Genomic DNA, 13,234 nt, shown 5'->3' with positions numbered 1-13,234 from the left:
CCGCACTGTTTACAGTTGATCACTGCTAAGCTTTAGGGGTTGGAAATGTCATGAGAGCTGTACAAAACGAAAATTTCATTTTGTTAACACTCTGTGCATGCAAAATGACAATAAAAGTTGTTTAAGTCTAATATTTTGCTGTTTTTTTACACTGATCTATTTACTTTCTATCATAATCCTCTGTGTACGCTGGGGAATGATAATAATAATAATAATAATAATGGGTTCTGTAAGACCCAGTATGTAGATCAAAGCAGTTAGTGAGATATTCTGGAATCTATCACTTTGCCATCAAGTTGATTTATCTCAGGAAAACATGTCTAAAAATGATGTCACCTTAAAGAGTTGGTAAAAAAAATATGAAAAAAAAATAAAATAAAAATCCTGAAAGCTAATTTATTTGGAGAAGGTCAAATAGGTCAGGGGAGAAATTTGAACTTCATCAAGGAAATTTCCGCAATGACTTTAGAAGCCAATTCATCAGCACATCCTCTGTGGCGGCTGACATTATCCACAGCTCTCTGTTCACCGCCGGGGAATGCCAGAACCACTTTCCTAGACAGGGCGCTCTGTGACATTAAGAGTGACGTTAATCTGCTGTGAACCATAGGATGGCAAAGCAGTCCTCAATTGTAACCAGACGTGGACATTAGGCTCCCTCGGGAAGCTGCTGTTTTAATGGCAACAGGTGCAGCTACACTATTGTGGAACTTTAGTGTCTTTTACTTCCTGAGGTACACAGGAACTGTCCACCCCTCAAATTCCTTATTTCTTGTCCCACATCAAAGTCAAAACCCACCCAGCATCCTCCCCCGGGTTCCCAGGAATTCATGACAATGGATGAAGTCATTAGTGAGATGTCTTTAGCTCTCATTAAAACTAGGAGTACAATAGGCCAAACCCCTCTGGGAACTGGACTACATACAGGAAACGTTTAGGATTTAGGAAAAGGCAGAAAGACAAAGCAGTTTTATTATGAAATGCTTTAAAATGAACTATTTTGATTCTGTGTCCATTTTATTTTAAAAATTATACAATTCCACATCATAGAAGAACAAATGGATTAATGTTTTAATTTACAGTTTCATATATAAGGACAGGATTTTTTCTGGAAAAGAAAGATCCTTTGTTAAAAGGTTTATTCTTACACCGTTTGAAGCTTTTTCGAATAATTTAAGAAATCTTTGCAATGGAATTAATTAAAGGTTGTGTGATGGTTGTTATATATTTATCACTGTTAAAAACAAAATGAACACAGTCATATGTTGAGTGATATCATTATGCATAACCTGCCAAACTCTGGCATTATGCACAAAACAACGGCCGGCCAAAAGTGAATAACTGGCACAATGTCTACTGCTAAAATTAGTTTTTAAAGGAAAAATTCATGTGATATTTTATCAAGAGGAATAAAACGTCAGGAGAGATATTATTCATGAGCTGTGGTTTGAACACATAACTAGCACCTGGTTGAGGATTTTAAAAGTATTGTTTTTGCACGGCCAGTCTGCATGTCATGAGCCACCGATGGGGTTAGTGATTGCTCTGATTGGGCTCAGCATTACCTTATGTTTAAATGTATGCGTCAGTATGATTTTCCCAACATTTGTCGCCAGAATAGCCTTTATTCCCAAGCCAGGGAGTCTGTTTTTTCTTTATTGTTTTATTTGTAACTTGTCATGATTTAACATGCCACAAAACTAAAACTATTTGAATATATCGGTTTAGTTTCCCCCACAGATTTATGTTGGTTGCTTCTAAAAAAAGTTACATCTAACTAATCAAACACAGAATGGATGAGAATTAAAATACAGAATGGAGTGGAATTAAAATACTGATAAACTTTCAGACAAACACTTTAAATCATTCAGCTCACAAATCGGGGGAGAAAAAGGAGTCAGAACTGGATCTAATTAACATGACTGAACATCAATGAGGAGAGCATGAAGAGAAGTTATTGATTTAATTAATCTGTTGACATCAGTAGATGTTTTGCTCTGAGAGAAGAAATATCTTTATTCTATATCTGCTTAATCCTTGGGGGGATACATGTCCTTATTAATCGCAAAAAGAAAAAAAACTATGGTTTAAAAAAAAGCTTTTCACCTGAAAACTTTTATTCTTACAAACAAGAACCATATTTTCCTTGTGGTTTGTTTGCTTGCTTAGATCTTTCTTGGATTTACCATAAATGTTGTTGCATCCTCATCACCTCAATGTTTGGGTTATTTCCTCCCTTAAAACCATAATTTCAATTGTTTTATGGACCTGTGGCAGACAAAGTTTAATCTGAGGGACTGTTTTTAGTGGATGAGAAGGAAGTACGCCTTTTTAGCCTCTTTCAACAGAGGTCTCTATTTGATTAAAAAGTGCTAACTCATCTTCTTTCCTGTTTGCAGCAAAAACTCTAGTCAACATATTGCTGTTCAAAAGGTCTCCATTTACATAAAGACATTAGTCAGTTTCTCATGTGTTTAAAACAGTCTCTGGACACTGAGGACCCAGGCATGACTATGACCATATTTGGCATTTTCTTCAACCATCTCAAAGTGCTTTTGTATACAGGAATTGACTTTAGAAAAATATAAAAAATAATAAAAAAAAAACAATGGGAAGGCAAAATAAGATTTTTCTCTTTAAATACCTTTACTGGCTCTAAAATAAGATTTTGTCTTTAATTTTGTGAACCTTGAAAGGGTTTCATTAGTGTTGCATTCAAATGATTGCAATAAAATCCATTATTGTTGCTTATATTAAATCAACCTTATCCACTTTTGCAGATTTTCTGTATTATACAGTTAAATATTGCATTCACTGGCAGATAATTTGGTCTTTTGCTGGTTTTATGAGGTCCTTATTCACAATCGGCTCCAGAGTTAAGCTGCTCCATTAGTGATAGACAACTTTACTCTGTCCAAATCAGCCGGTATAAAAAACAGATTATCAGGAAGCATTTTTGAGATCCTATCTTTACCTCCATTTGACATTCAGCCTCATATTTACAAATAGCTCATGATTTTTAAGTTTATGAAACTTGATCTACAATCTGGACCTGTAGCATTTCGCAATCAATCAATCTTGATCTCTTGCATCTTCTTCCTTACCTGAAGCATTTAAAGGGATGGAGGTTTGGTGGATGAAAGGGGTGGTTGGGTGGAGTCCTTTGAAGCAGTTGAGGCTGATGGTGAAGAGGTGTAGAGTTTAGTGAAGTAAAGCAGACAATCAAGATAAAGATAAGATGAAGATAAGAAAACATGCAACATCGTAGTCATGTCTGGGGAGGGGTGAATGTCTGATCAAACCCGCTAATCAAGGTTAAGATCATGACAGTTAAACCGGAAATCTCCTACAGACTGTTTTCAGGCTTATCTAAACCCCACCAAGGTTTTCTGCTGCAGGTGTTGGGTTTTTTTTGTAAATGTTTTCTCCTCCCTTTTCTGAACTAAAATCCATTTTCTTCTCCATGAGGAGAGCCTTTACTTTAGGGTTGGCCTAGAGCAGGAGCTCAGTGTTTTCCAAACACAAAATAAAGTAGGATGTGATCCAGATGATGCTAAAAGTTGATGGAATGCTACCATCTAGTGGAAAGTTAATACTGGTGCAAACAAGGACAGAAAATGACTTCCTATAAATTATCCTAAAGCAAAGAAAATTAAAACATGTGGTCCCCAATGTATAGAATGAAAATCTGGAGTAGATCATTTTTTAATTGAAAATCCCATCGCAGCGTAGTATATTACGTGACGTGGCAAAGCACTTTACTTTACCCAACATCTGGTGCTCATTTTCTCCCCTCCAACCCCAGAACTCTGCTCTAACAGCCTAATCATCAGTCCACAGGTGAACTGTTCACAGAGAAAAAGCCAAATTATGATGAGCCATCATTCTCTACACATCCAGCTGATGACCCAAGAAAAATAACATTTTGGTACATTTAAAGGCTTAACTCTGAATATAATAAAAGTCATAGCAGATTTGAAAACTTTGCAGGACTTTAGCAGGAATATTTTTTTTTCCATTTGTCTTTTAGTTCTTCACATGATTCACACATTTTTATAACATTCCATGATCCAAACCTTTTTTTCAAAACCTGCTGGTACATTTGGGGCCTTGTTTTAGGTTTTTAACCGGTATCTATTTAAACCCTAGAATGATTTGGTTTAAAAAAAAAGAAAAAAAAGTGGATAAATAACACAAGCAGCTAATTTTTCCATGGTTCTGTTGCTTCAAAACAGGCATACATCTTCACCCAAACCTTACCACATTAAGCAATTGGTATTAGTGTTTGTGCCAAAATGCAGATAGTTGTATATGCTCCTTCTATGGGCAGTTACAATGTATATGGCTCTATAGCCAAAATTACCTTCAGGCTTTCGTCGTGGCCATGAATTAATGCACAACTGTGCACTACTGTAGCTACCTTAGAGCATTTTGTTAGCAGAGTCTGGCTGATACCTTCCAATATGATTCTATAACAACAGGTAGGGTTTGGTAAGTGTGGTTTCTTCCATGACTGAACGCAGCATTTTATTTTCATCTTTCAGTTTTTTTTTTTGTTTTTTTTTTACAGTCTAATAGTTCAGCCCATTACTGTAAGGCGTGACGCCAGGAAATGAGATCTAAGAAATCTTGTCCGTTCAAAAAATAGAGCCAAATAAAGAATTTAAATAAAAATTACTTTATTATTTTTTTTAAAATAAATGCATGTTTTTTTACAGTCAGAAAACAGAACAGCAGGACATGCACAGCTGCTCTGGACACTGGAGGCAAACAAAACAAATAAAAATAAAAAAACTCAAGAAAAGAAGCATTATATATGCTTGGTTCTTTCTCACCTCTTTAATATTACTTTTATGTGAAACGGTCACAAACTTCAAGGTCATTTCACCATATTATATGGTGCAGTTCAGTTGTGACAACAACAAAAAAAGTTGTCTAAAAATTGTGAACAAGCTAGAATATAAGGCAGAAATGCTTCTAAATAATTGCTGTCAGTTGAAACAAATAAATATGGCTATAACTGGACTTTTTTTTGCAAATAGGACAAGACACAAAAATAAATGACCAAAATAAAGAAGAACAAAGACACTTATAAGGTTTGGATGCACATAAGAAAAAAAAAAGGCTAGACCAAACCTGAAGTTTCTGAGTAGGGTTATCTTCATCTGAATTTATATGCATCTTCATGTGAAAACTAGATGTACCCAGACACTCTTCTGAAGGCTACACACGTCGACTGATGGCTTCTGAATGGAAAACAATAAAACAAAAACCTCCAAATCCAAAAAAGCAAAAAAAGAAAAACACTGTACAATTCTATAAAACGTTTGCGTTTTTACATTAGTTACAAAAAATAACAATAATACTTCATTTATCAATCCTTCATACTGAGAAGAGAACAAAAATTGCATATATTCATTCTTTAAATTCTGTGATGTTTTGCTGGTGTGTATTGCTAAAGATATAATACTATACGGCGAGAAACTAGACTTCATTGACGTAGGACGTGCTTCCAGGGATTGTGATAGTGTTCCTCCTGTTGCGTAGTATCTGCATGCACTTTAACTGTAACTTCAAGTTTCCAGTTGGTTCAAACTTGTAAAGCAGCTACAGACGGCCATATCTTTTTCTATTACAGCTAAAAAATTATAGGCAAAGTGGTGTTTTAGCGCATACTGGAACTGAAAAAGACATGTTGACCTAACCTGGAACATCCAGGAGGGTGAAACCCACAGGACGCTTATCACAGTGCACTGAACTGTATTGTTTTTGGAAATGCTTCCTATTAGCAGTATTTTAAATGCAAAGGAAGGCTTGCGAGGTGTTTCTGTGTCAGGTTAATACATAACCAACAGGGTGGCTCAGCAAGAGAGACAGATTTTGTGAAATATGAAGCAGAATATAACAGCTTATCAATAAAGATCAATGTATAGAGGAGAAGAGCTTAGATCCGGTTGTTAAAAGATATTTATAGAAAAAAAAAAGTGAACACAAAAAGCAAAGAGAAGCTGGTGCTGCTGATCAGATTTAATGGACTCCTTCCTTTATTATAAATAAATACACATTAGTTTATATGGAAAAGTTTTAGCTTCTACCACCTGACCACTATTCTACTTTTTTGGGCAAGGAAATCTTTTAAATTACAGTTCATTACTGATTTAACCAAATCCAACAATTTTTTTCATTTTGATAGTTTGGCATTAAAACTTAACTAAATTAAATCATAAGGCTTTAATGGTTAGATATGCTCGGATTCTTTTTTTATATTTTTGGTAATTAAAGAAATAAGTGTGTGAAAACTTCTCCCTCCAAAATTTTCCACACTTTAATATCAGTAATAACTCGTTTTTAAGTTATTCTTTGGGATTAAATCTAAACAAAATTGTGGCCGTAATTCTGAGAGAAGGAGAGATGAGAGCAAAAGCAGAAGAAGGTTCTCAGACTAAGACTCCTTCATCTGGATGGTACCAGCCAGAACATTAATAAGGCAAGAAATGACTGTGAGCATTAATGCAAATATATATATAAAAACAAATTAGAACAATAATTGTGTCAGTCTTGGCAAAAAAATGTGCTAATTCAGCACAGTTTTTAACAGTTGAAAAGACAAAAAAAAAAAACAATAAAATAAAATAACCTCATAAGCCTGCTCGACTTCCTACCCTCACCCATTTCCCCCGATCTAAAATCATCGACCCCCTTTGAACTGGGACACCTCAGACCCAGCCGCTGGTCAGTTTATAGAACATTTCCTCATCTAGCGACTCATTCTGGTCCTTGGCGCGTGTCGACAGGAAGATGTAGCCACCGATGAACTCGTGAACCACCTTGCAGTCCACTTCTGCACAGATGAAGGACAGGCTGGGTTCATCTGCAAACTCAACGGTCACCTGAATGAACAGGACAGGACACAACAATCATAGTAAATTCATTTGGTATATGACTGAGCATCTGTTTGGGAAACTGGAATGTGTTAACATGAGTAAATTATCCCAGAACCTGTCCTATGTGGGGTCTCTCAAGGAAAACAGGCTCTGGGTGACAGGTTAGACAAAGAAGGTTTTAAAAAAGCCCTTATGATAAAAATAGAAAAAAAAAATAAGAGTTACAGTGAAGTCCACACTTCATGTGGAGCTAGGACTGGGGTTTGGCAGCGAGGCACCAGGTAGTTGGTGTTTTGAGGATCATGAGTATAGAGTCAGGGGCCCTTCACTAGGGGCCATACGAGCAGCATACAAGCAGAGCTGGAGTGTGGTCCTCATAGTGAGCATCAACTCTAACCTGTTACCAGGTAAGGTCCCAGGACTTTTAGGCGTAGTCAAGGGGAGGGGGGTGGTTTGGGGACCAGTGAAGGAGGCCCAGGGGACGACTTTGGACATGCTGCAGGGACTATGACTCGCCCAGAGCAGCTGGAGGAGGTTTCTGGTTAGAAGGAAGTTTGGGAGTCTGCTGCCCTAGCAACCCAGTCCCAGATAAGCATCACAGGATAAGTACCTCCAGGGTGAAAGTAAGCTGGTATGGTCCAATACCGCGTACCAATAAAATATTCTGTCCTGATAATCAGTACCAGGAAGAGGGGGGCAGCTGTCTGCTATGCAGCCGTCCTTCAGAACCAGTCACGGCTGCACTTTGAGTCTGAATAGCACCGCTCAAAAACACCATTTGTGACCACAAATTTCACCAACGCTGGGCTACAAGTGTACGCATTCCACAACACAGTGGTTGCTGGGATGGATGGTTGCGTGGATCAGGGTGTGATCAATTCAATAGACTGGAAAATTTTACACAGGTGGTGCACAGATATAGAAAATGCCTGCTTGTATCAGCACAGGAAGAATATTAAATCACAGATTTTATATATGAGGTCTTCCTACCATCTTGATCTCCCAGTTAACATTCCACTGCTTCATGTTGCTAAAGCGCCAGGTCTTGATGGCATCTCCAGTGTGGGCATCCATCCGGATCAGACGATTATAGGTGATTCCAATCAGCTCTTCTTTCTTTCCTCCCTGAAACCTGCAGGGCAGAAACAGACCAAGACCTTTACCTCGTCTCAACTGACCTAATGATATACCACGAAGGATCCAAACATGGGATATGGTGACTGATTTATGTACTTTGCAAGGAAGTGAGTGATTCCAAACTCTGGCAAGGATTGCCATGCCTGAATGAAGCGCATCTTGGCCTCGATTAGACTCATCTGGGCAACGTTCTGGTGGGCTTCAAGAATCCGGGCTGAAATCTGCCAAAGAAAAAAACACAAATGTAAAACAAGAGTCCTTGTCATGGTTCTTCCGGTTAGACCATTGGGGACAAAATTATAATATCTTCAAATACCAGACCATTTACTAAGATCAACACTTGATTCATGTTAAAACAATTTCTGATCAGGTCTAAAACACCTCCAGAACACAATGTGTTGGTAAATAAGCAGAAGCAGAGAAAACATAACTTCTGTCTGAAGTTAGAGAAGCTGAACTTTCAAAGTGATTTTGTAAAGAAGTCATCTAGATGCAAGTCTGTGCTTCAGTTGTGACCTTATACCTCCCTTACTGTCCTGCTCACTGAACATGTTGGCAAAATAAACGTGGGGCCTCATTTAAGCCACCAGCCACAGAAGAAAAGTGTGTCTGTTTATATTAATTCCACAGAGAAAAAAAAAAGTCATGAATGACTAATTTAAAGTTTCTACAAACACTGTTTAAATTAACTTTCTCTTCAGTCCATTGAATATCTTATCTTTTTATCTATATTATTTTATGAGCTAAATTCCAATGACCAGTAATTTTTTTTTATTCATTCAAATGTGAATATAACAAAAAACAAAAGGTTATTTACTCAAACATGTTAAATTTTTACTAGAAGCCAATTTGATGGTGGTACACAAGAGTTCCAGTGCAGCTAAACTGCAGGGATATTAGACAATACATTCCATACAGGTTAATAAACAGAGGAACAAAACATATTTAATGAGGTCAGTCACTTATCACTGGGATACCATTATCTATGCATTTAAGACATACAACCTAAAACAGTAAAGCTAAAACAAAAATACACTGAGGCATTGTTTTTTTTTATTATGAGTGTTAAATGGATGACAACATGCAGCGGACCTCCATTTTTATCCATTTAGTTTTCTAAATATGTTAAGACCACTGGTTCAACACAAAGCAAGGTGCCATATGAATCCTTTATTAATTCTTAAAAACATTAAAGACAAACTACCAACAGAAAGCATTAGGAATGATGCCATCTACTCTCTATAGTTAGAGGACCACCCAGACAAAACATAAGGTTTCCACAAACATGCAGACTAACTAAAAGGTACCCAGTGGACACTTCACTTACCAAATCCCTGATATACCCTGGCTGAAGGGAGGAGGTGGGTAGGGGAAGATGCAGGAGTTTGACAGTGATGTGGAAAAAGGGGAACAGAAAAAAAAAAAGGTTTTGGACAAAGAACAGGCAAATAAGATTAGAGTCGGGAAGAAAGATATAAAAAAAAAATAATAATAATGCTGGAAACTATGGCCTAACTGCAAAGAAAGAGCATGAAAGTGTTGAAATGAGATGTCATGCAGGACTGAGCAACAAAAGAGGGAAAGTAGACCAAAGAAAAAATGCTTCCACATGTGATCTAAAAAAAGGAAAGCCTAAAAAAAGTTCAGTAAAACATCAAATAGAAACTGGAAGTGCATATTCAGGCTGACTGTGTCTTTTTGCTGCGTCACAGCTTCCATTAAAGCAAAAATCAGAGTTCCTTATTCCTTTCTTCCACAAGATGGCACCATGTTCCAGCTCCAGTGGAGCTGATTGTTAGTCTTCAAGCTTTAGGAGCTCCTTCCAATGCTTCCTCTGTTTTCTTTCTGCTTAAACGTATCCAATCAGGCCAGACACTGCTAAAATCCACGTAATCCAAAAGTCCCTGCAAGTGCATCCGCTTGGAGCAACAGCACGGAAGTCAGCCTGGACAAATCTTACAACAGGATGGGGAGGGGCTGCAGCCTGCCAGAGTTTACAGCTTCTTCCCCAGACAGTTTTCCCAAGAAGCATTCCCAAGTAAGGCTCATTTCCTGATCCCCCACGCCCACTACAAGAGGTTACACATGTATATGTGCGTGAGCATCATGGCCCAGACACACTGTACATAGGGTACAGAAAACCTCTGACAGAATAGGATGGAGTCAGGCTAATGATGCATCAAATAAATTAACCACAGTGACAACATGAATAACATTACTAATACCACTTCCTGTCGGACATAGGTCTACCCCCTGACTCATCATTTTCTGGTTACTAATAGGGACCAGAGTTTTCCTTGTATCTCCATCTGATTAAGACGCCATTAAACACGATTTCTAGGGCCTTTGGAGAGAAGCAGGCTTCACAGAGAAACCAACAAACCTAACAGTGAGCAGGAGGTGCTACATCAAACCAAACTGGAGGTTTCTAATGAAAATTCCCCTGAGAGTTTAGTTAACTCCACTTAATTTTTCTATGGTGGGATCAAAAGTGTTACCTTAAATTTAGAAAAATAATGTGATCCCAAAATGGAGTTTGCAGGAGTTTAGGAAAGTTACTCTAACGCTCTTATAATCCTCCTTACTGTATGCAATATTAGTCCTTGTCCATATTTGCGGTCAGTGGCTAATAAGAATTTGCATCTTCGTTGCATCGTATTTATATCGATGGGAAACAAAGTCACAAGTGGAAATAAATGAGAAGTCTCCAACAACCCTGATATGAAAGCACGGGGCAGAAATATAACAAAATGGAGACAGACTTTTCACTTTTGCTTGAAAGATGTGAAAAAATGTCATCATTCAAAAAATTTTATCATAAACTAGAATGCTTTTTTTTTAATGCTTTTTTTTCCTTGTCTGAGCTTCCTGTAAGGAAACAGGATATTAGGAACAAGCAAAATGCCAGCTTGTACTTGCAGCTTTCATCTACCAATACCAACCCTAAAGATAAAATCAGACCAAACTAATTATATTGTGTTGTGAACATCTCCTTGTCTTAAATTTTTCATCTCATTTATTTCCAGATAACCATGATATTCTCAGCTGTGGTTCAGACCAATTCTGAATCATAATTTACTGTACCGGCCACCTCCTGACATCATCTCAGCCCACTGGCTCCAGGCCACATTCTTACCTCCTGCTCAGATCCAGACAGAGTGACTGAGGTACAGTGTGTGTGGGAGTGTGTGTGTGTGTGGGGGGGGGGGTGTTGCCTTCCTCATCCTTCCTCTGCTAGCAGTGCCATGGCAGCCGTGTATTCAGCTGCTGCAGTGTATACACAGCAGCCTATTTGTTTGCATGCAAATCTGCTGAGCAAAGTTTAGAATCTTCTCAATGTTTGAAAGAGAATTAGAAGACTGGTAGAGATTAAACGTTTAAACCCTTTCACTGCCACCGACTCAAAGAGAACAAAAGATTAACCTTTTTAAATTAACTTCAATAAAAAAAAATGGAACCAGGTTAGCTTTTAAAAATGTGTTAAAAATACTGATGTATTTTTGTGCAACAGATTTTGATCAAAGTGCTGTATGTGAGAAAAAACAAATTACAGTAGCATAGATGGAACGTGAATAATTACTAATAAATAAAATAAGTTTACTATATTAAAAGTCAAGTAAAATGATCGATAAAAAATGAAAGGAAAGTTGGATTCAAAACCTAACCAGTCATATCTAGATAGTTCAGGCAAAGGTCCCTCTAAACAATGATATCTTAATTTGGATTTTGTTAAACAAGTAGAAGTTTTTTAAGGTCGATTTTCTGAAAGACTAGGAGGAGTTTGACTTCAGAACTGGGATGATGTGCTCCACTTTCTTGGTTTAGTGAGGACGCTGGCAGCAGCATAAGGCTTAGACCTGTGAAGAAACCATTTCAGTGAACTATTCTACCAGATTAATTTATTGATTATTTTTTAAAGCTCCTGCTGAGATATTATTCCTTTAGTTTTTTAGCAGTTCTTCAGGTGATAGTCCATCACTAAACCCAGATTAAGAGCCTGATTGGTGGTTTCTAGCTGGATTTACTGAAGCTATGAGCTGACTTTTAAATACTCTTACTTTGCTGCAAAAATGAATATATATCTGCTTTGTTTTCATTCAGCTGAGGAAAGGTTTTGTCCCATCCATGGTTTCATTTCTTCTATGCATTTACCTAGAACCTGAACGGGTTCATAGTCACCTGGTGACATAATGTAGAGATGTGTGTCGCCTGCATATTTAAGGTAACCGATGTTTCTTGAGATAGAGAATTGGGGGAGCATGTAGATTTTGATTAGTAGGGGCCCAAAGATGGACCCTTGGGAAACACCACATGTTTCTTATATAAAGTTATCTATTGACATATAAGGTCTCTGTCCTTCAAAAGGGATAGAAACCACTCCAGTGCTAGAAAGGTAAATCCAGTTTTCTAGGTGCTTTAATAAAATAGCGATCAATAGTGCTGAATGCTGTGCTAAGGTCCAGTAATTCCTGCACTGTAGTTCTTTTACAGTCTGCATTAACATGAATGTCACTGAACATCTTGACAAGGACAGTCTGTACTGTGGTGAGCATGGAAGCCAGGGTAGAAGACATAAAAGCAGCTGGTCAATGTTAGGAAAGTGCTTAGCGGTTGAATCACAGCTCTTTAATCTTAATGATTAAGTGGAGGTTTGAGATGGGGCTATAGTTAAACAGTAGCAGAAGTTTAAAGCTTTAACAGTACTTATCCAGACTGTATTCAGCCTTCTTGTTATCTGCTGATGTAAAGAATTTCAGATAGTAGTTTTATTGTTGTTTGTGCTTTCTTTGCCATCAATTTAAACCCTTCCCTGACATTAGAAATATCAGATCAACCTGTTACCTACTACAGCTTAGTATGATGCATTCACTGATAAAAAAAAAAAAAAAAAAGACATGAGAAAAAAAAAATCTGTTATTTACCCGTAATAGTTGAGAGCTGAGAATTAGCACATTAGCTAATTTATTGGTACATTTAAAAATGAATTCATTAACAAATATTAACTTAATGCATTAAGCAGCAAATCCATTATTTCAGCTTTTTTATTTCCATACAGAATAATTGGTAGAAAGGATGGAAATAAGCAGTAAGGTGTTGCAAGAACCACATTACAGCAGGTTTAAAGGAGAATTCCGGTTTTTAACACTTTTAGCCCATTTTCTGTAGTGTCCAGGATGAAATCGAATGATCGACACCAAAATTTTGACAATTGG

At 37.3% G+C, this 13,234-nt stretch overlaps 1 protein-coding gene across 4 annotated transcripts in view; it reads right to left on the bottom strand.

Moving 5' to 3' along the window:
* Positions 1 to 6,184: 6,184 nt before the first annotated feature.
* The window catches only part of fermt2 (fermitin family member 2), a 47,828-nt gene continuing 40,778 nt past the window's right edge, over positions 6,185 to 13,234 (bottom strand). For 2 of the 4 annotated variants that reach the window (XM_015393798.1, XM_015393800.1), the window contains 4 exons: positions 9,349 to 9,369; positions 8,118 to 8,242; positions 7,875 to 8,016; positions 6,185 to 6,890 (listed from right to left, as the gene is read on the bottom strand). In XM_015393798.1, the coding sequence (XP_015249284.1) occupies positions 6,717 to 6,890; positions 7,875 to 8,016; positions 8,118 to 8,242; positions 9,349 to 9,369 (462 nt within the window). In that variant the 3' untranslated portion in view covers positions 6,185 to 6,716. The remainder of the gene's footprint in view (positions 6,891 to 7,874; positions 8,017 to 8,117; positions 8,243 to 9,348; positions 9,370 to 13,234) is intronic. The other 2 variants (XM_015393799.1, XM_015393801.1) reach the window with 1 other exon arrangement.

Source organism: Cyprinodon variegatus, unplaced genomic scaffold (assembly GCF_000732505.1).
Source record: "Cyprinodon variegatus isolate N-32 unplaced genomic scaffold, C_variegatus-1.0 Scaffold658, whole genome shotgun sequence".
NCBI classification, from domain to species: Eukaryota; Metazoa; Chordata; class Actinopteri; order Cyprinodontiformes; family Cyprinodontidae; genus Cyprinodon; species Cyprinodon variegatus.
The sequence above is the reverse complement of the archived record's forward strand: the minus strand, read 5'-3'. Positions and strand labels throughout refer to the sequence as shown.